At 46.0% G+C, this 26,746-nt stretch overlaps 1 protein-coding gene across 1 annotated transcript in view; it reads left to right on the top strand.

Moving 5' to 3' along the window:
- The window catches only part of LOC147730351 (transcription elongation factor SPT6-like), a 183,559-nt gene that overhangs the window by 101,417 nt on the left and 55,396 nt on the right, over nt 1–26,746 (top strand). The window contains exon 2 of the mRNA XM_086954059.1: nt 20,249–20,379. Coding sequence (XP_086810185.1) covers nt 20,277–20,379 — 103 coding nt within the window. The 5' untranslated portion in view covers nt 20,249–20,276. The remainder of the gene's footprint in view (nt 1–20,248; nt 20,380–26,746) is intronic.

Genomic DNA, 26,746 nt, shown 5'->3' with positions numbered 1-26,746 from the left:
AGTTCCGAAGACCGTTCCAGAAGCGCCAGAAAGGCAGAGGCGGCCAACAGTCCACCACAGCGACCAAAAGCCCGACTGGGTCTAGGCCCTGAGCGCTTACTTCCCCTGCATCCGTTACCCACTCCGGTGGGGGGAAGCGTTCAATTTTTTCTGGCAACGTGGAGAAAAATTACTCCGGACAAGTGGGTGCTGAATATTGTTTGCAATGGATACAGTCTTCGGTTCACCAGCCCGCCTCCATCAATTCCTCCGGTCAGCGCGCAGTGTCAGCTGCGCGAGCGCCAGGCGGAGGCCGATATCTTGTTAAGGAAAAGGGCGATAGAAGACATTCCTCTGTCTCAAAGAGGAAGAGGTCTGTACTCCCAGTTCTTCCTGGTTTGCAAGAAGGACAAGAACGAGTTCAGGCCCATTCTGGACTTGCGACAGGCAAACAAGTGGATTCGCAGGGAGCAGTTTCGCATGCTGTCGTTGCATCAGATTTATCCTCAGTTGCAACAGGGAGACTGGCTATGTGCTATAGACCTACAAGATGCGTACTTCCATGTGCCCATTGCACACAAACACAGGAAGTTCCTGCGATTCCAAGTCGGCGCCAATCATTATCAGTACACAGTACTGCCATTCGGACTGAAGTCTGCGCCAAGAACATTCTCGAAGTGCATGGCAGTGGTAGCAGCACACCTCCGGAAGAACAAGGTGTTTGTCTACCCGTACCTGGACGATTGGTTGATCAAGGCCTTCTCCTTTTCTGAAGCGCAAGCACACTTCCAGAAGACGTGCATTCTCTTGAACAAGCTGGGGTTGCACATCAACATGTCCAAGTCTGTCCCGACTCCGGTCCAGTGAATTCAGTACTTGGGAGCCTTCATCAATACGCTGTCAGCAAGCGTGTCTCCTTCGGAGGAGCGATGATTATCACTCCTTCGGAAGGCTCAGGCTCTTATGACCACTCCATCTACAACAGTGAGGACGGTGTCGTCTCTACTGGGATCGATGGCCTCTTGTATCTTCCTAACGCCACACGCACAACTGCACATGAGACCGTTGCAGGAGTGCTTGGAGGATCAGTGGGATCAGAGGAAAGGGTCTTGGGACGACAAGATACGACTGTCTCTGCATGCTCTTCAGTCTCTGAAGTGGTGGTGTTCAGCGGAGAATCTCCACAGAGGGGTTCCCTTCCCCAAGGACATTCCCACTCAGACTATCGTGACGGATGCTTCTCTCCACGGTTGGGGGGCGCACTCCGGAGACTTACAGATTCAAGGAACGTGGTTCCTGATGGAGTCCACGTATCACATCAATTTCCTGAAACTCAGAGCTCTTCACTTGGTACTGAAGGCCTTTCATCCGTCCTTTCAGACCAACTCTCTGCTTGTACAGACGGACAATACAACCACGATGTATTACCTCAACAAGCAGGGAGGCTCAAGATCACGCACTGTCGCAGGAGGCGCAGGCGATCTGGCACTGGCTTCTAGCCAGAGGACTGACGATAACTGCTACCCATCTGCCAGGTGTGCTGAATGTTCAGGCGGACGCACGGAGCAGACTGATTCAGGAAAACCACGAATGGGTCATAAACGACGAAGTACTAGGAGAAGTCTTCGCAAGGTGGGGACTCCAGACGTAGATCTGCTCGCCAATGCCGAAAACAGCAAATGGCGAGACTTCGCCTCAAGGTACTACTAGCAGGGGACGTTGGGGAATGCGCTATGGATCAACTGGTCAAACAGCTTTCTGTACGCTTTTCCACCCATTCCCTTCATTCCCGCGGTGCTCATCAAGCTGGCCCGTTCCAGGGCGCGGATGATCCTGATTGCCCCGCAATGGCCCAGGCAGTGGTGGTTCACGGACCTGCTTCACCGGTCTCTCCTTCAGCACATATTGCTGCCGTGCAGGCCGGACCTTCTTACGAAGTTCGGGGGCAGATGTTGCACCCCAACCTCTCGTCTTTGAGTTTGGAGGCATGGCTCCTGAGATAGTGCAATATGGCCATTTCAATCTGCCCGAAGATTGCATGGACATACTGAAGGAGGCTAAGCGACCTTCCACTCGGACTTCCTATGCTTACAAGTGGAAAAGGTTCTATATCTGGTGCAAGTTCAAGAACTATGACCCGACGACGTGCAAGGAAGGCGTCATCCTTTCTTACCTTCTACCTTTGGAGCAGTCTGGCCTTAATGTTCATTCCATTAACGTTCATCTCGCTGCATTGACTGCCTACAGGAAATGCCCGTCAGTCTTCCTTCTTCCAGATCCCTGTGATCAAAGATTTTTTGGAAGGCTTGAAGAAAGTGTTCCCTCCTGTCCGGCTTCCTTCGCGGGAATTGATAGTGGTGCAGTCCAGATTGATGAAGGAGACTTTTGAACCTATTCATAAGGCTTCGTTGCAGCACCTGCCCTGGAAGGCGGCGTTCCTCGTGGCCATTACATCGGCCCTCGGGGTGAGTGAAATTCAGGCGTTGTGTTGCCAAGAACCTTATACTGTATTTCATTCTGCTAAGGTTGTAATGCGTACTCACCCTAAATTTCTTCCCAAGGTTATTTCTGATTTTCATGTCAACCAGACCATAACTTGGCCTACGTTTAGAATCCTTCATCTCCAGCGGAAAGGTCTTTACATTCCCTGGATGTTAGGAGGGTGTTGCAATTTTATCTGGATAAGACCAAAGATATTCGTAGGTCAGACCAATTGTTTATCAATTATGGATCGGTCAGGACGGGTCTTGCTGCCCCTAAGCAGTGCCTCTCTAGGTGGATTGTGTCCTGCATACAGCTGTGTTACCAGAAAGCTAATAAGACCTTAGGGGGTAAACCTAAGGCTCATTCCACCAGGGGCAAAGCTGCCACGACTGCTTTGCTCCGTAATGTTCCAATTGCAGAAACCTGCAAGGCGGCCACTTGGAAGTCGGTCCATACCTTTGCTAAGCATTACTGCCTGGACACTGATGCCAGGGCAGACGCTCAGGTTGGGCAGGCTTCGCTGCGAAATCTGTTCGCACAATAGTGGTGTTAATTCTCGTTCTCCACCGCCGCTTTGGTGTGGGGATGGGCTTGCCATTCTATTCACTAGATTATGACTATACACAGAGATCCCCTACTACAGAAGGAGTAGTTTCTATCCTGTAACTACAGTTCTGTAGTAGGGGTATCTGTTATAGTCATAAGCTCCCGCCCTCCTCCCCGGTGGAGAAAGATCTTCATGTAAGGAATGCTACAGGTCTGGAGTGTAACGCCTTCAAAAAGAGCTGAAAGTAAAAGGGACCTGCTGTGCATTCTGGGATACTGGGAGAAGTTCTCTTAAAGGCACAGTATCCTATTTAAGCCACATAATGGCAGCCTATGGGGCTTGTCTGTCCATACCTTCGTCTCTATCATTCCAGGGGCTTTTACTGGTAGAGGCAAGTTTCTCTATGGAAGAAACTGGACAGGCTGTTCTGTTTGTGTGGATTTTTGGTGGAATTTCTAATTGAAGTACTTGACAGTGTAGCCTGTGGATATAGGCTGCATTATCTGTCTTTAAATTCTCTCTTAAGTGTCTTTGCAGTTCTGCATTTTTTGACAATTTAAGAGATTATTTTTGATTGCTCCGGGGTCCACGCACATGGGCGGGACTATTCACTAGATTATGACTAGAACGGAGATACCCCTACTACAGAACTGGAGTTACAGGACAGAAACTACTCCTTCCTATTCACAGAAGACATAGAAATTCCACCACAATCATCGATCTGGAACCAATCCCCTTTCGAATCCACAATAGTAGATCTTTTAGAACCATCTCTAAAACTACTTTATAAATTCATCAACCCAGCCAGCTTAAAGAAAAATGATGTTCGAGGCATATGAGCTGCAGATCCTACATTTAGCAATAGATTGCCACCTGGTGTTGGGCTCGGATGATTGCAGGTTGTTGTCTTCTTGGAAGAAGTCTTTGTAGTCACGAGATAGGTGACTCCTCCCTTGGACAATACTGCGCATGGTCATTGACTCCATCCTCAGATTGTTTTTTTCCGCCACTGGGTTCGGGTGAAAGTTTTCCGCTCCGGCTAGAAAAGTCTTTTTCTGCATTTTTGAAGCGAGAAACTTTAAACAAACTTCTTTCGACATCGAATAGACTCTCGACATCACCAGCTACATTCCGGTGCGTCGACGCGGGCCGTTGGGCCCATCGGCGCCGTGCGGCCTACGCCTCATGGACAGAACTCCATTCAAGAGATGCCCGGTATGTCGAGCAAAATTTCCTCATAGCGACCATCACGAGGTTTGCAACCCCTGTCTCTCGCCAGAACACGACGAGTCGACCTTCACAGCCTGTGCCTCCTTCCGATCGAAGAAGACCATCCGGGATCGGAGGGCCCGTCAACACGAAATGAGATCAGCACCGGAAGCCATCTTTGAGGAGGAGATCGTCGAAGAAGACGTCTCAGAGGACGAATATCCAATCGAAGATATCTCCGAGGACGAGGCTCCACTCGGCGCAGAGGATGACTCGCCTGATCACCAGATTATATCGGGGCCAGAGGATTTGGACGATTCGATTCCATCTCGACAACCCGTGAGTACATCTGCCCCTGCACGACAGATATTACCCAAACAAAAGGCAACGGTCAGCACTCCGCCCATGGGTGATGAAAGGGTGGATGGATGAAGGATGTATGGATGGGAGGATGAAAGGGTGGATGGATGTATGAATGGATAAAAGGTTGCATGGATGAATGATGGATGGATGTGTGAAAAGGTGGATGAATGATGGGTGGATGAAAGGGTGGATGGATGAAGGATGTATGGATGGGAGGATGAAAGGGTGGATGGATGTATGAATGGATAAAAGGTTGCATGGATGAATGATGGATGGATGTGTGAAAAGGTGGATGAATGATGGGTGGATGGAAGGAAGAGTGGATGGGTAAAGGATGGATGTATGGATGAAAGGGTGGATGGATGGGAGGATGAAAGGGTGGATGGATGAAGGATGGATGGGAGGATGAAAGGGTGGATGGATGAAGGATGGATGTATGAATGGATAAAAGGTTGCATGGATGAATGATGGATGGATGTGTGAAAAGGTGGGTGGATAAATGATGGGTGGATGGAAGGAAGGGTGGATGGGTAAAGGATGGGTGGATGGATGGATGGATGGATGGATGGATGGATGGATGGATGATGGATGGATGTGTGAAAAGGTGGGTGGATGAATGATGGATGTATGGATGTATGGATGGAAGAATGAACGGGTGGATGGATGAAGGATAGATTGGTGAAGGATAGATGTATGGATGGAAGAATGAAAGGGTGGACAGATGAAGGATGGATGGATGAAATGGTGGATGGATGGATGGATGGATGGATGGATGGATGGATGTGTGAAAAGGTGGGGGGATGAATGATGGGTAGATGGATGAAAGGGTGAATAGGTGAAGGATGGATGGATGTATGGATGGGAGGATGAAAGGGTGGGTGGATGAAGGATGGGAAGATGAAAGGGTGGATGGATGTATGAATGGATAAAAGGTTGCATGGATGAATGATGGATGGATGGATGTGTGAGAAGGTGGGTGGATAAATGATGGGTGGATGGAAGGAAGGGTTGATGGGTAATGGATGGATGTATGGATGGAAGGATGAAAGGGTGGATGGATGAAGGATGGATGTATGGATGGAAGGATGAAAGGGTGGATGATGGATGGATGTGTGAAAGTGTGGGTGGATGAATGATGGAGGGATGTGATGAGGTCTAACAGGCACATTTATGGTTGTCAAAAGTTGATGATGAGGAGTACCAGTTTCTATAAACTTTTGTCGGAAGGGGGTCCTTACGCCTAAAAAGGTTTTACAAGAGGGTCTTGGCATCAAAAAGTTGAAAAACCTCTGTCCTAAGGCAAAGAACACTAAACAACCTCTATCGGCTCCGAAAAAATCGACGCCGAAGAAGATTATTGAAGAGGAAGAACTGTTTAGACCAGATCCTAGACAGAAAAAGGTCCATATTAATCCAAAGCCTGGACATGTGGAAGCAATTCCTTATAAAAAGAGACCAGCAGACACACCACTTACACCTGTGGTTCCTGCCAAAAAGGACTGTGCAACTTCTCCAATGCACCCTTCCTACAACAGATTAACGAATGGGAGTTGCACCCACAAGTTCTTTTACCATTCTTTCAAATGTGGGGGCATCCACAAATAGACCTGTTTGCCACCCACGAGAACTCAAAATGCCCAACCTTCAACCGCCAGGTTTCCACACCCACGGTCGGAGTGGAATGCAATATGGATGAACTGGTCAGGCAGATTTACGTACACTTTTCTGCCTCTCCCACTCATTCCACTAGTAGTACGCAAGCTCAGACAACAGTCTCTCAAACTAATACTAGTGGCCCCCACATGGGCACGTAAGCCGTGGTTTACCACGCTACTAGATCTCTCACTGGTTCCGCATCAGAAATTACGGCTCACGCCATCCCTGTTAACACAGAACCATGGAGAAATAAGGCACCCAGAACCAAGCCAACTGAATTTGGCGATCTGGCTCCTGAAGTCCTAGAGTTTGGTTACTTTAACTTACCACCAGACTGTATGAATATAATTAAAGAAGCTAGAAGACCCACTACCAGAGCATGCTATGCTACTAAGTGGAAACGATTTGCAATATACTGTAACAACAATCACATTGATCCTTTGGATGTTTCTATCCAAAATATCATTTGCTACCTTCTACATTTACAAAGGTCCAATTTGGCTAATTCTTCCATACGCCTGCATCTAGCAGCAATTGCAGCGTATTTACAAAATAGACAACAACTATCTCTCTTTGGAGTACCTGCAATAAAAGCATTTATGGAAGGATTAAAAAGCGTAATCCCACCTAGGTTACCACCTGCTCCAGTATGGAACCTAAATGTGGTCCTTACAAGACTCATGGGACCCCTTTTTGAGCCGTTACATAAGTGTGAACTGCAATTCCTAACATGGAAAACTGCTTTCCTTGTTGCCATCACCTCTCTCAGAAGAGTTAGTGAAATACAAGCATTCACAATAGAAGAACCATTTTTAGGTCGAGGTATATCTGGTTTGACAAAGGCAAAACCGGATGTACAGAGATCTTATGTTGTATAGTAGGGCAGTTTAGACCCGCCTCTCAGCTCCGTTCGCTTCCATTGCTGGCTTCCTAAACAGAGGCCAGCCATTGGAAGAGAAGGGAGTCACTCAAAACAAGCCCCGTCTTTTTCGGATTTGGGGGCGTAAGTTTTGCTGTTCTTTAGCTCGTCCGTCACTCAGGACAGCAAAACACGCCCCCAAATCCGAAACATTTCGTAAGCTCTGAGGCAGCCATTGTTGCCCAGCCGGCGCCGAGTAAGGTGACGTTGCCGCTTTCCACCCACACTAGAGCCGCTTCCTCTGCTCTGACGAGGACACAGTCAGTCAGGTAAGTTTTCTTTTTTTTTTTTAATGTATTTATTAACCCCCCCCACCCCCCTGCCAGTCCCGCCCCCCCCCCCCTGCGTCAGTCCCATCCCTCCCGCGTCAGTCCCGTCCCCTCCCCCCCCGCGTGTCCCGTCCCCCTGCGCAAGTCTTGTTTAAATACTTTTTAGGGCTCGCCTGTTGTGCGCAGCACAGCTGGCAAGCTCTATAGGGGCTTATCCAGTCTTTATCCACACCACCACTGGCTGGCGATTCCTTGCAGTGCATGAAGCGCGTGCACAATGCCACCAGCCGCCTGCCTGCCTGCCTCGCATTCCCACATCAAAGGCAGCCCTCCCAGCGCATTTGTCACCCCCTAATTATTCACGGCCTGCCGGCCGTACTTTCACTTTAGTCTCCTTTTAACTTGTTTTTTAAAGGTGGAGGGTAGGGGTGACTGTACTCCTCAGCAGAATGCTTCCAATGGGAGCAGACCTTTTCCGGAGCAAACAGCCCGGTACTCGGATATTATGAGTGCCAGAACTTCATTATTTCTATTTCAAACACGGGTTTTGAAAGGCAGCAATCTTAGCATGGCCTTCACTCTCTAGAGCAATTTGATGATGCTTGGGTCTCCACGGGCCACTCTGCAGATGCCCAGGGTACACCGAGTCAGCTGCGTTTTAGAGCCAACTTGCTTAAAATGAAAAAGATCAAACTTGAAGCCTTTTTATGCAAAGTGAATTAGTAATATATATATTACGTCTGGATCAAAAAAACGAAAGCACATGGCATCAGCTGCTAAGTGACATGCAGATTTCCCCTCTTCGAAATCGCCTATGGGGAGGCAACTCCCGTTCTACCCTCTCTGTAACTCACCCCCAAACCCCGTACCTCACACAATTACAGGTCTTCCCGGGGTGGTGGTTGATACCCTCTAGCGCCCTTTTATGAAAATCACACAACAATGCTACCCTCGACGCCTTACCACCCCATCCCAATGTCCAGAAGCCGCAGATCCCTCTGTCTTATGTGCAGAGACACCACCAAATCAAAGCAACTAAACAGTATCAGCTAATCGGTCTGCGACTCATCCGAGACATATTTTGCAGCCCCCTAATGAGAGCACCATAATGTGATTCTAGTCTTTATTGCCCTTTGCCCATACAAGTTCCCAGTTGCTCACATTCTGAGGCAGACTCCTTCCGTGCGCGGCCATCCTTCGCCAAAGGTAACTTCAGCCTCTCCCTGGGGGTGATCTGCTCTCTCAAAATATAATTAAAGTTCATTGAACTTGACCAGGTAGACGCTTTCGCACCCACCACTGTCAACAAAATGCGTCTGTCTTCTATTTCTGCAAATCGCAATGCCGAGAGCATTTCCCAGCCGGCCGACTTACTGCTTCCTTCCTTTCCATTTCTTTTCACGGTTTCTTTCATTCGCCCATCTCTCACTTTTTAATTAGTGCTCTGTTTTCTTCATTATTTTTCTTTATTTTAATATTTCCCTTTAAATTAACTTTCTTCTCTCTGATCCTCATTGTAACCTCTATTCGCTCTGTGTGTCGTCCCTTTCGCAGGCATCCCACCCCCTCCCTCTCCAGCGCCTGCCTTCTCTCTGCCCACGCATCACTCTCTCACGTTCCATTATTCTCCAGCTGCCTCAGTCTGCCTCGTCTTCCTCATCCTCCCTATGACAGTCCTTCTCTCACTTCAGGGCTTACTTCTTCTTTCCCTGTACTCCACAGTTTCCTTCTCTCAATGCGTAATTCTTTTTCTTCTTCTTTTTTCCCTTTAAATTACCTTTCTTACGACTCTGAAACAACGCACAAGGAACAGTCGCACGGGCAATTGTTTAACTCACAATCACCACAAGAAGCCTTCCATCCGTTTCTAAAAAACACGAAAGACCCAAAACTGTAGCAAATGCAGACATACCGAATTTGTGTACTAAACTCACCAACAAACATTGACATGCGTATAAAACAATACAAGACAACACTGAAGGATTAAAGAAGAAAGTTAATCCACCCGAAAACTAACTGACAATCAGAAACATTTTAACTAAACGTGCGACACTGGTTATAGCAGTGTATATTGAACTAAATGCAGAAAAACAGCCTACACTTTAACTGTAATAATACTAAGAAAATAGAGACTAATTTATTTTATATGTGCACATAAACCCAGCTGCTCATTTTATCGACCGCAGAAACATGAGAGGCTGCGTCGGCCCTAAGGGTCTCCAGCGTGTTAACTGCATATCACAGGTAGATCGGTCGTCAGCGCTTTAACCCTCTGAGCTAGCTTTATTAATCCAGCTATCAGCAAACAACAAATTGCACATTCATGAACTGTACATATATTGTGGGAGTAACCCAACATCATTTCTTGGCCTTTCATCATGTATAATTTACGTGTAATCTGGGGTCATTTGAGCACGAACACTAGTACAGATGAGTGGAAATAAATAAAAAAGCCCTCTGCTTGCATGCTACTTTCGCGGCTCCTTTGATGTGCGTCCATTTGCCACCAGCCACTTAGCCACTTAGCCAATTTGTGTGCAGGCGCCGCCTCTGCTGGCGCGCGCCGCCTCTGCTGCCAGGCTTCAGCACACCAGGCTGCACACCCCTCACCCCCCAGTCACTTCATCCGCGCCCACTTCACACGCGCTCTGCAGGTCATAAACAGGACCATCTGCTCCACTCCCAGCACTGCATGACCATCTTCAAAGCAAGCTTGTAACACGAGCTGCCCTCAGACGTTCCAAGACAGACACTTTTAATGCTTCTGAGGTCGATAACATGAGCCCCGTTGCATTGACACACACTGCCCTCACACACACAAGTTACTGTCACACACACACAATGCTCTCAGACACACAGGCTGCTCACACACACAGGCACTGTTCACACACAAGCACTGTTCACACACAGGCACTGTTCACACACACACAGACACAGACACTGCTCACACACACAGATGCAGCTCACACACACAGGCACTTCACACACACACACCGGCACTTCACACACACACCGGCACTGCGCACACAACAAACCGGCACTGCGCGCACACCTCACCCTCACCCTCACTCACCCTCAACCCCTCACCCTCACTCACCCTCAACCCCTCACCCTCACTCACCCTCATCACCTCACCCTCACTCACCCTCAACCCCTCACCCTCAACACCTCACCCTCAAACTCAACATACATACATACATACATACATACATACCCTCACTCACCCTCAACCACTCACCCTCACTCACCCTCAACCCCTCACCCTCACTCACCCTCAACCCCTCACCCTCACTCACCCTCACCCTCACCCTCACTCACCCTCACACACCCTCACCCTCACTCACCCTCAACCCCTCACCCTCACTCACCCTCACCCTCACTCACCCTCACCCTCACTCACCCTCACCCTCACTCACCCTCAACCCCTCACCCTCACTCACCCTCAACCCCTCACCCTCACCCACCCTCAACCCCTCACTCACCCTCACTCTCACTCATCCTCACTCACCCTCAACCCCTCACCCTCACTCACCCTCACCCACCCTCAACCCCTCAACCCCTCACCCTCACCCACCCTCAACCCCTCACCCTCACCCACCCTCAACCCCTCACCCTAACTCACCCTCAACCCCTCACCCTCACTCACCCTCAACCCCTCACTCACCCTCAACCCCTCACTCACCCTCAACCCCTCACTCACCCTCAACCCCTCACCCTCACCCTCACTCACCCTCACTCACACTCACCCTCACTCACACTCACCCTCACTCACCCTCACCCACCCTCAACCCCTCATCCTCACTCACCCTCACCCTCACTCACCCTCAACCCCTCACCCTCACTCACCCTCAACCCCTCACCCTCACTCACCCTCACCCTCACTCAACCCCTCACCCTCAATACCTCACCCTCACCCTCCCTCAACCCCTCACCCTCAATACCTCACCCTCACTCACCCTCACCCTCACCCTCACTCACCCTCACCCTCACTCACCCTCAACCCCTCACCCTCACTCACCCTCAACCCCTCACCCACACCATCACTCACCCTCACTCACCCTCACTCGCCCTCACTCACCCTCACTCACACTCACCCTCACCCTCACTCACCCTCACTCACCCTCACCCTCACTCACCCTCACTCACCCTCAACCTCACTCACCCTCACCCACCCTCAACCCCTCATCCTCACTCACCCTCACCCTCACTCACCCTCAACCCCTCACCCTCACTCACCCTCAACCCCTCACCCTCACCCTCACTCACCCTCACCCTCACTCACCCTCAACCCCTCACCCTCAATCCCTCACCCTCAGTCACCCTCACCCTCACTCACCCTCAACCCCTCACCCTCACTCACCCTCAACCCCCTCACCCTCACTCACCCTCAACCCCTCACTCACACCCTCACTCACCCTCACTCACCCTCACTCGCCCTCACTCGCCCTCACTCGCCCTCAACACCTCACCCTCACTCACCCTCAATGCCTCACCCTCACTCACCCTCAACACCTCACCCTCAACCCCTCACTCACCCTCACTCTAACTCACCCTCACTCACCCTCAACACCTCACCCTCAACCTCACTCACCCTCACCCACCCTCAACCCCTCATCCTCACTCACCCTCAACCCCTCACCCTCACTCACCCTAACTCACCCTCAACCCCTCACCCTCACTCACCCTCAACCCCTCACCCTCACTCACCCTCAACCCCTCATCCTCACCCTCACTCACCCTCACTCACATTCACCCTCACCCTCACTCACATTCACCCTCACCCTCACTCACCCTCACCCTCACTCACCCTCACTCACCCTCACTCACCCTCACTCACCCTCACTCACCCTCACTCACCCTCACTCACCCTCACTCACATTCACCCTCACTCACACTCACCCTCACCCTCACTCACCCTCACTCACACTCACCCTCACTCACCCTCACTCACCCTCAACCCCTCATCCTCACTCACCCTCATCCTCACTCACCCTCAACCCCTCACCCTCACTCACCCTCAACACCTCACCCTCACTCACCCTCACTCACCCTCAACCCCTCACCCTCAATCCCTCACCCTCACTCACCCTCAACCCCTCACCCTCACTCACCCTCAACCCCTCACCCTCACCATCACTCACCCTCACTCACCCTAACTCACCCTCACCCTCTCTCACCCTCAACACCTCACCCTCACTCACCCTCAACCCCTCACCCTCACTCACCCTCAACCCCTCACCCTCAACCCCTCACTCACCCTCACTCTCACTCACCCTCAACCCCTCAGCCTCACCCTCACCACCTCACCCTCACTCACCCTCACTCACTCTCAACCCCTCACCCTCACTCACCCTCACTCACCCTCACTCACCCTCACCACCTCACCCTCACTCACCCTCAACCCCTCACCCTCCCTCACCCTCAACCCCTCACCCTCCCTCACCCTCAACCCCTCACCCTCCCTCACCCTCAACCCCTCACCCTCGACCCCTCCCCCTCAACCCCTCACCCTCACTCAGCCTCAACACCTCACCCTCAACCCCTCACCCTCACAACACATATTGTGTTACAATAGGTGTCACATTTGCAAAAGATAAAACTATTGGCATTGTAAATAACAAAGCTATTAATTCGCTATTTTCAAAACAAGCACATAAATAAAAAATGTGTCCTTTACAATACCAATAGCTCAAACTTTCCTAATGCAAGACCTATTGCATTGCTGTGCTTCTCTCCCCTGCTGCACTCTCCTGCTCTCTAGAGATGTGGCCTAACGACAAGAGCTGCCATCTAAGTCACGTAAATACAAAATATGTTGCATTCCAAATGCTATAGGTGTCACATTCGCAAAAGTTATAACTATTGGCATTGTAAATGACAAAGCCATCAATTTAGCAATTTTAAAAACCAACAAATAAATAACATATGTCATTTACAATACCAATAACGCCAACTTTTCTAATGCGAGACCTATTGCATTTCCAATGCTTGTTTTGAGGCTAGGCTGGGAGTGAAACAGAAAATCGTATTAGTTTTGATGAAGGAGGAAGCCGTTACTCTCAAGCGGACAGACGCCAGATGTAATTATTCTGAAACGGAGGTCGCTGCTGCCTGTTTTCTTTTTCGCCACCCGAAGCCCCTCTGAATATAAGGGGTGCGGGGGCCCTGGGGTAGTTGGGGCGGGAGGGCCGGCGCTGACGGCTAATGCAGAGCAGTGACGGTTGCTTTCTGCTCTCGGTGTGGAGGCAAAGGACTAGCACCAACACACACGCATTCATCAGCGGCTGGGTGTGATTTAAAAAAAAATGTATCCTTTATTTTATGTACAGTGTTTTCATACATGCAATTGAGAGCAGAGGTGAGGGCGCAGGCTTAATTTAGGTCCATAAAATAACGGGGCGGGGAAACAAAATGTTCCTTTCATGACCTTTTGAGTCAATATGGGAAGTTCATGAAGACGTCGGAGAATTCAGCGGAACCAGAGTCTGAGGGTGAGAGACGTGAAGAGAGTTTATATCTGGGAATCCAGGAGCGAGACACGCCGTCAGAATCACTTTTCGCCCTGGACGTGGTGCTTTTTAGCCCCCTTGGGGATTCTGTAAAAGAAAACTGAGCGTTTTACTTCTCCGGTGAATGAATCAGAAGCCGTGTGCTCCTGCCACTTAATGAAGGTTTACATCTGAATCTGCAGATGCGTACCAGACAAGCGGACAACTGGTACGACATCTCCGGGGTCTCTGCGGGACCCTGAGCGGATCTGTCTCCTCTGGCACCTCTAGCGCTATATGAGGCGAGGCGGCACCCAGCTTTCGCTAATACTGCTCTCTTCTCTGCCCAGCGGTCCTTCTAGCTGCCCCTACTTCTCGTTTTCCTCATTCTCTCCTTAGCTACCTCTTTTCTTCATTCCCCCGTGTTTCATCTTCTGCCCGCTTCTTGCATTTCCTCCCTCTCTCTTTTCGTTCCGTTCCTACTTGTCCCCCTCTTCCTTCCCTCTCCCCTTCTTTCTCTCCCTTCTTTCTACTTTACGGTATTTCTCTTCCTTCCCTTCTCTCTCTGAATACTCCTGTTCTTTGTTATCTTCACCAGACACAGCTGAGACACAAGCGGTCCTGTGTCTTGCTGGATTCAGCCATTCATCCTTCTGAGGCCAATAGAATCGGCATACTGGGCTGGCTGATAGAGTGGCACATTGCCAGCCCATGTGGGCTGTTGGCTGTGAGAGCTGTGGGCTGGGTGTGTGTGTGTAGTCTGTGTGTGCGTGTAGTCTGTGTGTGCGTGTAGTCTGTGTGTGCGTGTAGTCTGTGTGTGCGTGTAGTCTGTGTGTGCATGTAGTTTGTGTGTGCGTGTAGTCTGTGTGCGTGTAGTTTGTGTGTGCGTGTAGTCTGTGTGTGCGTGTAGTGTGCGTGTAGTCTGTGTGTGCGTGTAGTCTGTGTGTGCGTGTAGTGTGTGTGTAGTGTGTCTGTGTGTGGGTGTGTGGGTGGGCATAACTGCAATAGGTCATGCATTTGCGAGCTATTAAGCTATTGGCATTGTAAATGAAAATGCCATTTATTTAACGATTAAACTATTGGCAATGTAAATGACAATGCCATTTATTTATGATTAAAAAAAAGTCATGGGCAATGCCAATAGCTCTACTTTTAATAATGCCGAGACCATTGCATTGTAAATGCTTGTTTTGCAGCGTGAATCTTTCTGGATTCACTTGTAAAGTGTATTCAAATATGCTATCACAAAGCTAAACGTACACCAACAGTTCCTCCTAGAGCACACTCCACTCGCAAACTAGGAGCCTCTATGGCTTTCTTAGGAAACATACCACTAGAGGACATATGCAAGGCAGCAACATGGTCTACAATACACACCTTCACTAAACACTATTGTGTTGATGTGCAAGCCAAGCAGCAAGCTGCAGTAGGCCAAGCTGTTCTTAAAACACTATTTCAGTATGCTGCAACGGATACAAGCGACCACCGCTAGGGGAGACACTGCTGCACAATCGTTGCTAAATGTAGGATCTGCAGCTCATATGCCTCGAACGGAAAATGCTACTTACCAGTATGCATCTGTTCTTGCGTGTAGAGCTGCAGAATCCTACATGCCCTCCCGCCTCCCCAGGACTTGTAGCCGTTTCCAGTACTCATCTTACTTAGATGCACACGCATCGACATCCTTTTTCTTTACTTCTACTAACTCCATCATTTCCCATCATGGCGAAAAACAATCTGAGGATGGAGTCTATGACCATGCGCAGTATTGTCCAAGGGAGTAGTCACCTATCTCGTGACTACAAAGACTTCTTCCAAGAAGACAACAACCTGCAATCATCCGAGATCAACACCAGGTGGCGATCTATTGCTAAATGTTGGATTCTGCAGCTCTACAGATGCAAGAACAGATGCATACTGGTAAGTATCATTTTCCTTCTTTGTAACTAATCGCCCTTACTGTACGCCAGCCAGAATTGCTAAGTTCACCCCACTGCACACACCGAAAAGCCCTATATATATGGCATCTAACGCCAATGATATCCACATCTTCTATGAGTGTCCTGAATTAGGAGCGTTCTGGAAGGGGGTGGGAGATTCTCTTTGTGGCATTTTCAAAGTAGACATTGAGGTCAATATGTCATTAGTGTTCTTTGGCAACAACGGACTATCCACCTTGGTCCTTCTGCAGACACATAGAGAGTTGTTGCTATACTTGGTGCTGGTCGCCCGGAGAGAAATATGTATAAAGTGAAAAGATTCCCATCCCCAAAAAACAGAAGAATGGCTGAAATCCTCACTTCCTATGGCCCGCTTAGACCAGGATGGTACTGGAGATAGACTTATAAACATCTGGCAGCCCCTTATGAGCTGGGGCCGAGATCTAAGACTAATATAACATCTGTTGATCTAACTTTTTTGATCCTATGATTACACCAAGCCCCCATAAAAAGGAGCCAGTTTGGTCGACCTAAGCAAGGGCAGTAAGCTAAAGGGTGCCCAGTTAGAAAATGACGGCTTTTTAAGATCTGCAGTAGCTTATTGGTGAGATGAGGACAAAAAAAATAAAAATAGATAGGTGTACTGCCTCCCTTTCTTGGCACCGCTGCCATCCCTGGACCGCCCCTTCTGCAGTCTTTGCACCTGTCCCTCTCCACCCCCTTCCGGTGAAAAGCGGAGTCTGGCAGTCCTTGCACCCCTCCCTCGCCCTGGTGAAAAGCGGAGTCCAGCGTCCGGGGCTCCAGGAGGCAGATTTCATTCTAGTGTAACTTTTGCAGTAGTCAGAATAAAATAACCACTGTTGCGGCCTCTCTTTCAACGTGTACTTCTGGTTGAGTCTTTTCTGCTGGTGTAATGCTATTTTCAGTGCATTGGCTCTGACACTACTTCCTGCCGGAGCCTCGGATGGAGCAGTTTTGTTCTAGAAAATTCTGCTCCTGTATTAGATTTGAGCACTCGGGGATTTTGAAATTAACTCTTTCTCCCAGCCTCGCATACGGAAACATGATTGTGTGTGCCTGTGTGTTTGTGTCCATGTGTGTGGCATGTGTGTGTGTGCATGTGGGTTTGCCTGTGTGTATGCGTGCGTCTGTGAGTGTGCGCATCTGTATGTGTACATCTGTGTGCGCGCGTATGTGTCTGCATCTGTGTGTGTGCATGCCTGTGTATGTAAATGCATCTGTGTGTGTGTGTGCGCCTGCCTGCGGGTGCGTGCGTGTCCAGGGCAATTCAATCCGTCACTTCTGTGACATTAACATAACAAGCATTGAAAATGCTACAGGTCTCGCCTTTCATTAAGTTAAAGCCATTTGCTTTGCTATACAATACCATTAGCAAAGCAAATGGCTTTCACTTTATCAAGCATTTGCAATGCAATTGGTCTCGCATTTATGCGAGTTTGAGCTATTGACATGCAAATAACAATGCCTTTTATTGTTTTTTTCGTTATTAAAACATAAATACGAAACAAAACTAAAAGCTATTGTCATTTACAATGTCAATAGCTCAAACTTGCGTAAATGTGAGACCTATTGACTATGCCAGTGCTTGTTATATATTGAATTATTTTATTGAATTGTATTGTAATTGCATTTATAAAGCGCTTACTACTACTGACGAGGCATCAAAACGCTTTTTCTGCGAGAAGCATGCTACTCCGGGACCCATAGAGGATTAGTGTTGAATTAGTATAGTGAAACATGCAAGTACATTTTAAGTGGTGGATTGGTTAGTCCGTTATTTTGATTTGGAATGCTAGCAGAAGGATAGAGGAGGACAAAGGTTTGTATTTATATAGCGCTTGTTGACTCTATTCAGGAAGCCTACAAAGGATTAGTGGTGAATTAATATGGTAAAATCTGAAGTCATTTCAGTGGTGGATATTAGTCAGTTACTTGGAGTGAGAAGGATAGCGGAGGGATAAAAGGGAAGAAAGATTTGCATTCATATAGCACTTGTTACCCCTGATGAGTGTTGAATCGCTTTTCTGGTGAGTAGCACGCCACTCCGGAACCCATAAAGGATTACTGTTGAAAATTAGTATAGTAAAAAAAAATATGAAGTAATTTGATTAGTGGATATGTTGTTCAGTTATTTGGGTAGTATATCAGTATAGTTTAATATGGAATTTGAGAAGTGAACATGTTAGTCTGTTAATTTCGATTGAAAAAGATAGTGGAGGGATAAGTGTTTTTTTTGTTTTTTTGTTTTTTTAGGTCTTGGCAATAGGAGGAGGCTTTTGGATGAGTAAAAAGGAGTTTGGGAGGGGAGGACTCAGAGGAAAGAGTTTAGAAAGGTTTGTTTTAGGGGATCGGTATAGTAAAAGAGGTGTCAGATGATACAAGGAGGGGTAGAGTAGGAGAGAGTCTAGAAAGGGTTATTTTGGCAATTATAGTAGTGGTATGGGGTTTGGGATAAATGAGAGAGTGGATGTAGAGGGTATATTGATAGATGTATAGAATGAGAGATAGGGTAGTGCATTTGAAGGAGTAGTAGAAGTTTGAGTTGAGTCAGAAGGTTGGGCTAGAAGATGTATTGAGCAAAGTATAGGCAGAGAAATAGGGTCAAGCTTTGGAAATGTTAAATTAGAAGAAAGTGATAAATATGTAGATGCATAATTACATTGAAAGTATATGTGTTGCAAGAGTTACAAAGTGTGGTGGTGTGCAGTTCAGACATGGCCATATGCAAATCAGTCTGACCCTGTGCCTCATGGGAACAGTCCAGCCCGAACTACCAAGCCATGCCTTCCCTGGACCAGAAACAAGCTTCTGAGGACCGGTTTCTGGCATTTCAGCCGTCTTCAGCCCGGCTTGCTTGAATCCAGTGGCAAAGTGAGCAAGGGACTCACGTCTGAGCATACCCTGCCAACTTATGGCGAACAAAGTGGTACAAAAGAGGGTGGTGATGGACGAAGCATCTGAACCAATCAAACACTCACACCCAGTCAACAGATCTGGGTTTAATCCATCACCGTTCTTTAGCCCACTCTGCCACCCCAGTTCAGACATGGCCATATTCAAATCAGTCTGACCCTGTGCCTCATGAGAACAGTCCAGCCCGAACTGCCAAGCCATGCCTTCCCTGGACGGAAAACAAGCTTCCGAGGACCGGTTTCTGTCATTTCAGCGAACAAAGCGGTACAAAATCACCACCCCCTTTTGTACCGCTTTTGGCCACCATAGGTGTGGCAGGGTATGCTCAGACGTCCCTTGCACACTTTGCCACTGGATTCAAGCAAGCCGGGCTGAAGACGGCTGGAATGCCAGAAACCGGTCCTCGGTAGCTTGTTTCCGGTCCAGGGAAGACATGGCTTGGCAGTTCGGGCTGGACTGTTCCCATGAGGCACAGGGTCAGACTGATTTGCATATAGCCATGTCGGAACTGGGGTGGCAGAGTGGGCTAAAGATAGGTGATGGATTAAACCCAGATCTTTTGACTTATGTGTGAGTGTTTGATTGATTCAGATGTTCCGTCCATCACCACCCCCTTTTGTAAAGTTCCTCCTCCCAGCGTGTTCTGGCCAATGAGGGGTCCTGTGGGCTTTCTGCTTGGGTAGTGCGATATAGCAATGAGACTATATGTGTGGGGGTGTCTCTCTGAAGCAGGGCATGCAGTGGAGTCATGATGGGAGGTTCGAGCGGGAAGCACGGGGTAAAATCACCTTGAAACCTTGCATCATCAGCCTATATAAATGTCTGCAAAGGTTTTTGTGGAGGTCCGTCAAATGGTGGCAAAGTTATTACCAATTAAAAATCATATATATTCTGATGGCCAGGACAGGGTTGGATGCAGGCCATGCCTGTTTGGAAGCTGCCAGAAGGCTAGGCGCAGTGAGGGAGTTAGCTGCATATGATCAGATAAAAAAAAATTGAATTTCACTGAAGAGGCAAAGGGCAAATTGATGTTATAGTTGGGTATGGAAATAAGATCTTATGTGAACAGAACTTAAAATTAATTTAACATGTCGTGTGATGTAACATGTGAGGACGCAAGCAGTGCATGGAAAGGCACAAGTTATATTTGGCTTAGCAAACTATAATTAGTGAATGTCTGTGGCACGTTTCTTATTTCAGCATCTTCAGCATTTATTTCAGCATCTAACATACATATATACCTCATACATTCATAAATATATACGTATACGTGTGTGCATAAATATGTGTGTGCATAAATATGTGTGTGTATGTATATATATATTTGTGTGTGTGTGTGTATAGATATATATCTGTATGTAGTTAGTTTACAGCCAAAGTGGTTTAATAATTAATGTTGATGGTGGATCCTTTTTTTAACACAAGCTGTAATATAATATTTCTTTCTATGTTTTACTCAGAACTGCCTAAACTCTCCTGAGAGCAGTCATGTCTGATTTTTTGGAGAGCGAGGCGGAGGAGTCTGATGAAGAGTATGACGAGGAGGGGGATGTGGTGCGCAGGACCAATAAGAAGTTTGTAGAAGAAGACGGTGAGACTGCTTTTCTGAAAAAAAAATGTTTTGCTTAAAGAATAATTATTATGAACCAAGCTGTGCTTGTTATAGCAGCTGTTTCTATTACTATTTACTGACATCTGAAGGATTGAAGGCTGATTAAGCTTGTCAAATGTTAGCGGCAAGTGTTAACTTGCATTCCAGTCTTGGTTGGGGTTTATTACTGGGATCAAGCTCTTGGGTAGTTGGTGACTTGCCAAGTTTGTGACCTAGTAGAAGGAATAGTAAACAAAAAAAACGTATTTCAAGCTTGAAGGTCTCTTTCCAGAAAGGCATTGAGCTGCTGTATTTGAGTAACTTGTTTTACTGAATCTAACACCACTGCCTTCAGAAGGTTCCTTAACTGTTTCTGTTTATTAAGTGCAGCTCATTGCATTCACCCAAAACGCAATCTCTTAAGTATTAGTTGAACATTTAAATCGACAAAGCTAGAGAGTCTAGCTAAAAATAGGAAAGCCTATGATGTATATAAATAAACTGTGGAATTAATAAAAAAAGTATTTTCTTTGGGTGGCTCCATGCTGATCATTAAGGGGAAATGGGGCTAGCATAGGCTGACTGCTGGTAATAAGAAGAAAGGGTCTACTTGATAGTATACGTTTGTGTGTAGTACTTGTAGCTGGAGAGCTCATAAAACCCACCTCGGAGGAAAGCCTACTGCTGCTACTCTACTCATTTCCACTGTTTTCTGTAGCACAAGAACTGGTAAACGAGTTGGGCCTAAAAAAATAAATAAAAGTTGTGAAGATGTAACCGATAAACAATGTTCCCTATTTCAGTAATATACCATATTCAACGTTCTTGAAGTTACCTCATTACGATACAGAAAATCAGCAGGTTCTCAAAAATAGGCATCTTATGTGTGTGTTTTTTTTTCTTTTTAAGTTAGTATTGGCCTAAAAAGCGAAAGGGAAGTTCATTCATTCTAAGTGTTTCCTCTGGGCTAAAAAGCCTTTCTTATGATCCTCAATTATGATTGTGTTATGCCTGTTTTTGTGCCATTACATTCAATTATCATGATCTTCCTCATGTTATCGGTATCTTTTATTAATGAGGTTATCAAAGTAGTCTAAATATCATTGGTCTTGGTGTTTTTAGGATAGGTATGACTTTAGTAGGTATTCTGTATAATAATAATAATCCACATTTGTAAAGCGCACAATCACCCGTAAGGGTCTCTAGGTGCTGGGGGCCGTCGGGAAGATTAAGTAAGTTATTGCCCAGAGTCACATGGTGCTGGGCTAATCTGCCGCTGGTACCGGGGATCGAACTGTGATCCCCAGGTTCCGGAGTCAGTCACCCTAGCCGCAGCGCCACACCTCTTTAAATTTCAAAGTCTTTGTCAAAGAGTATTGCCAGAGTTTTTGGGACCATGATTCCAAGAAGGATGCGCATTATATGCCTAGCTTTTCTGTGTTCTAAGCGAGGCTCTTCCGTTTTATCTTGCATTTCGTTTGTATAGGTAACGTTTTCTTCAACATAAGGTCTAATTTAGGAAAAAAGTATATCTTTTTTTTTGTCATCTTCTGTATCAGAGACCTTTTATCTTCAGCAGTACTCATTCCCGAATCCGCAGCTGTCTGCCAGGATGAAAGACTCCAAGTAATTCGAGCAAGATGATCAGCATACACTGTATTCACAGACGTAAATTTAATTGTAAGAATCATGATTCTCATTCCAACCAATTCAATTCAAAACTTTATTTCGGTCGATTTCAACCATAATAGATAAAATTTAACAATGTTCAAAGTTAATCCAAGAGTTGCGGCACAACAACAAGGGCATTAGTTTATATGATCCATTCCAAATATGCCAATAAAACCTATCTATATCATAAATATATTAAAAAACATTTAAAAGCTAGGCATTTTTTTAAGAAAAAAGAAACTATATACCATATTAAAATGTATCCGTTCAAAAAACTACAGGGAATACTATCAGGGAGAAAAAAATCACAAAGAACACAACCAAATTGGAAAGTGCAAGTGCAATACTCTTTTACGCCATATTTAATAGAAGCGTATACGTCTTTATCACTAGAGTTTTAACCCTGCTTTGTTACATATTAGATATACATTAAATAAAAACCTGTTTACGCTGAAGATAACCAGTTGTGACGTGTCTGTCTTCACTATACGTTCATCCTCACTGCAGCTTCTAACACCCAAATTTCTACAGAGAGACCTAATCCATCTTTTTCTTGCTATTTCGTATGCAGGGCAGAAGAAGAATGTATGTATTTCGTATGCAGGGAAAAAGCAGAATGTATGTACATCATTTTCCTTGACCTCTTTTGTACATAAGGGGCACCAGTCATGGCTACTGCCCTCCTTATTTTTCCCCATCTAGATGTATTTAAGTTTTTCTGTAGAACCCCATATCTAAACTGCAAAAACAAGGATTTCGCTAGCTGGGGGGGGCATACCTCATTCAAGAACGGTTCAAACTGAGCAGCATCTTTAAAGGCTATAAATGCCAGGGTTAAAGACCAAACAGAGGAACTATGTAACACGCTATTGTTTACATAGGTCCAAAAGGAGGACTTTAATAGTTTCTTGCAAATAGAAGTCAGCTGTAATGGTTCCTCCCAATAATGGGATAAGCCTAGCTTCTTCATCCACAATGCCACGTGTTTGAACCAAAGGATGTCCTTGCTTTGGTCAATCTTCATAATCACCTCTAGGCTTTCTCTATAATGTACCAGCTCAGGGGTTGATCAAATCCTAACCCACAATAGTAATGGTCTTAATGATGCATGGTGATCAGTGCTTTTGATATTAAGATTCATAACTACTGGGATTAATGGCGTTCTAATCGGGAGACTTAGTAGTTTCCGGAAAAAGTTATTTTCTCCCCGTTCAAAATTCTTTTTGCAATATGGCCCCCATATCTCTGCTCCATAGAGAGAAGGTGATTATGCTTTAAACTTGAATACCTCCAAAGCAGGAGAAACTGCCTTAGACACACTGGCCCCATGTTTTTTGAATATAGGCAGTGAATTTTGGAGCAAAGTTATCCTATTCTTTTCCAATTGCTCCTTCCAGGAAAGTTAGGATCCAGAGTGATCCCTAGATAGTTAAAACTTTGCACATATTCCAGTTTTTGTTTATTTAATACTAAATTCTTCTTAAATGATTTGTGTGGGTTTATTGACATGTATTTGGTTTTACTTGAATTGATTTTGAGGCCCTTCAAAGTTCAATATGTGTTTAAGGAATCCACTAAGCATTGCAATCCCTTTGGGGTTTGCGAAATTAAAATTGTGCCATCAGCAAATAATAATGCTGGAACCGTTTCGCCCCCTAGCTGTGGAGAATCATGTTTACAGCTTTCCAAGTATTTAGGGATGTCGTTTACATACAGTGAGAAGAGCTTGGGGGCCAACACGCACCCCTGTCGTACACCCCTTCTCACTGGTATTGCCTTCGTTAGTTCCCACCTTGGCCCCCATCTTACTCTTGCATAATTCCCTTCGTGGAGCCTAATTAATTGCACAAGTAGTTCTTCCGGGATCCAGGTACGTTTTAACAAATCCCATAATAGGACCTGGGGGACCAGATCGAAAGCTGCCCTTAAATCTACGAAGGCAATATAAGCTACCCTTCGTTAAATTAATATATTTCCAACAAATACATGTGAATCTAAAAACTTGATCAATGGTACTCGTTTTGATTCTAAACCCTGCTTGGTACTTTGATAGTATATTTGCCTCTTCTATCCACTCAGTCTATTTAAAATATGCCTAGCAAAAACTTTTTGTAAAATATCAATTAAGCTAATTGGGCGATAATTAGCTGGATCATAATGCTTGCCCTTTTTAAAAATTGTCACAATCTCTGCCCCTTTCCATGTTTCGGGAATTGGGGTACCCGCAACTATTGAATTACATAGGAAATTTATATATGGTCCCCAGACTTCCATGTCATGCTTCAGTAAGTCTCCTGGGATTTTATCGGGCCCAGGAGCTTTCCCCGGTTTGATGGCCTTTATTGCTTTTATAGTCTCTTTTAAGCTAAAATGCATATTAGCGGCCTTTGCTGCAGATTCCATATCTTTATTTATTACAACCTGATCCCCAGTAGTATCAGAGTACAAACGAGAGAAGTGTTCAACCCATGTATTTCCGCCTAGAAAAAGGTCTTTGACAGTCCTTCCTGTCTTATTTCGTTTCGCGATTAATCTCCTGAAGGTAGCCTGGTCTTTGGACTTGGCTGCATTTATTAGATCAGTTCAAATATCATCATCCCAGGCTTTCTTTGCTTCTACAAGCGTTTTATTGTAGTTATGCCTTTTTTCCCTTATTTCCAATATATTTTTACATTTGATTGCCTGGATTAGAGTAATCTTAGCTACTCAACAATCTTTATTAACCAGGGGTTTCCCACCCCGCTCTCATGATTACCTCCTCCGTTCCTCTCTTTAAATGTATTACTTATGATCGGGGTCAAAGCGTCTACCAAGTTATTATGGAAGTCTAATACTCGATTTTTCCTTACTGAGAAATCTAAGAACGGTGTAATGGTGTCAGCAAAAATTTTATAAATGTTTGTCATCACTGAATTTTTAGCTAGAATATGGGGCCACTTTACAGCTTGTCTGTTATTACTTATTGTAAGCTCACAGACAGCTGTATCATTCCTTTCGGTCCCCACTGGGATAGATGTAAAGATTTGGGATTCTAATGACCATTGTAAGGGATGGTGATCGCTCTTCGTTCTGGGGTCAATTTTAAAATCGATGGCATATTGCCAAAAGTTTATTGACCCCAATATATAAACTATCTGGCTCCGTGAGCTACCTCGGTAAAATGTGGATGCGTTTGGTCTATCCGAGGGCAGGCGCCCATTGCATGCTCTCAAATCATGGCCTGCTAAGAGCTTCAAAATTTGGGCTGCTGCAACAGTGCACTTTACCTCCCTATTACTTTCTATGGCCGGAATGTTATTTGCCATATATTGTTCTTCGAAAAGATTATCAAAACCCAATATGGGTTCAAATTTACAATTAAAATCGCCACCGACAATTATCCGCGAAATGGGCCTTAGTCTGTCTAGAAAAGAATCAAGGTGCTCTATTACCAACGATTCTTTATTGTCTGCACTTGGCCTATTGTAGATATTAATTGAATATAATTCTTTACCATCTTGTGTAATAATTTTTACACCCACCAGATTCTGAGACTGAATATACAATGGAATGATATCTATTTAGAAGGTAATCCTTATCCAAATTACTAGGCCCCCTGATGGCCTTCCCATAACAGAGGGGCTAGCGTTTATACTGAATGTTTTTAAAGCCCATTCTGTGAGGGGTTTCCAGTGACCATGTCTCCTGTAAGAGAATTATATCACTCTGTTCTATGTAATCATTCCATATCATATCAATTAGGTTCCTATTTAAGCCTGCTATATTCCAGGAGGTGAGCTTCACTTCCTCTGCTCAGTTCTATTTGTTCAGAACCCATATTCTCATACAGTTCAACTAATACTTTAGTGTCCTCAGGGTACCCTGAATATAGCGCCAAACTAGGAGCTTTTAAAATCGGGACAACCTCTAGTCCCCCCCACCCCCCCTGGATGAGTAACTCATTTGTCCCCTGCAGAGTAGATATTCTCTGTACGTTTTGCGGTTGTCGGGGTACCATGGGACAATTTGCCTGGGAAATTGCAGAAATAATTGTTCTACATAGTCAATCTAGATCATCTAAGGAAGATAATCCTTCAAATCTATTTGATAATGGAACACAGGAGTCCAGATTATTAGTAGTAATTCCAACAGATAGTTTATAAAAATAACTCAGTGGGAGGGTACCAATACACGTGTTTTGGGGGGAGGTCTCTTTTCGAGACTCTAGTATTCTCCTAACCAACTGTGGGCATCTAAAATTTATCACCACACAATCTCCTCTGATAATCGTTGGGGAATATTCCAGCCACCCAACTCTACGGACCATAAGGATATCTTCAATATTTACTAGATGAAATCGTTTAAATTTTGTTAACCAATCCGCTACTTTATTCCGTAAATTGGTCCAAGTTTCTTTTTCTTCTCTTCTTATTGTCGGGACTCCAGTTAACACTAATACATAGGGGCAAGTTGCGGGTGGTAACTGTAGGACATCAGTATTAGGTATTAAATCAGTGCCTTTTGGGCTATGTATGGTTGTCCTATCAGGGTAAATGCTTGGGCTATCGGGGGCTGTTTGTGCTTGCAATCTTCTTGTTGAGCTCCCTTGAGTGCCATGAGTACCCTGGTGCCGACTGATTATATCCCTCCGTGTGAAGTACAATATTGTTCGATTTTGCCAAACGGGCATCTCTGTACGCATTATCCATCCCATCTC

The sequence above is a fragment of the Lissotriton vulgaris genome, chromosome 2_1 (genome assembly GCF_964263255.1).
Source record: "Lissotriton vulgaris chromosome 2_1, aLisVul1.2, whole genome shotgun sequence".
In the NCBI taxonomy this organism is placed as follows: Eukaryota; Metazoa; Chordata; class Amphibia; order Caudata; family Salamandridae; genus Lissotriton; species Lissotriton vulgaris.
The sequence above is the reverse complement of the archived record's forward strand: the minus strand, read 5'-3'. Positions and strand labels throughout refer to the sequence as shown.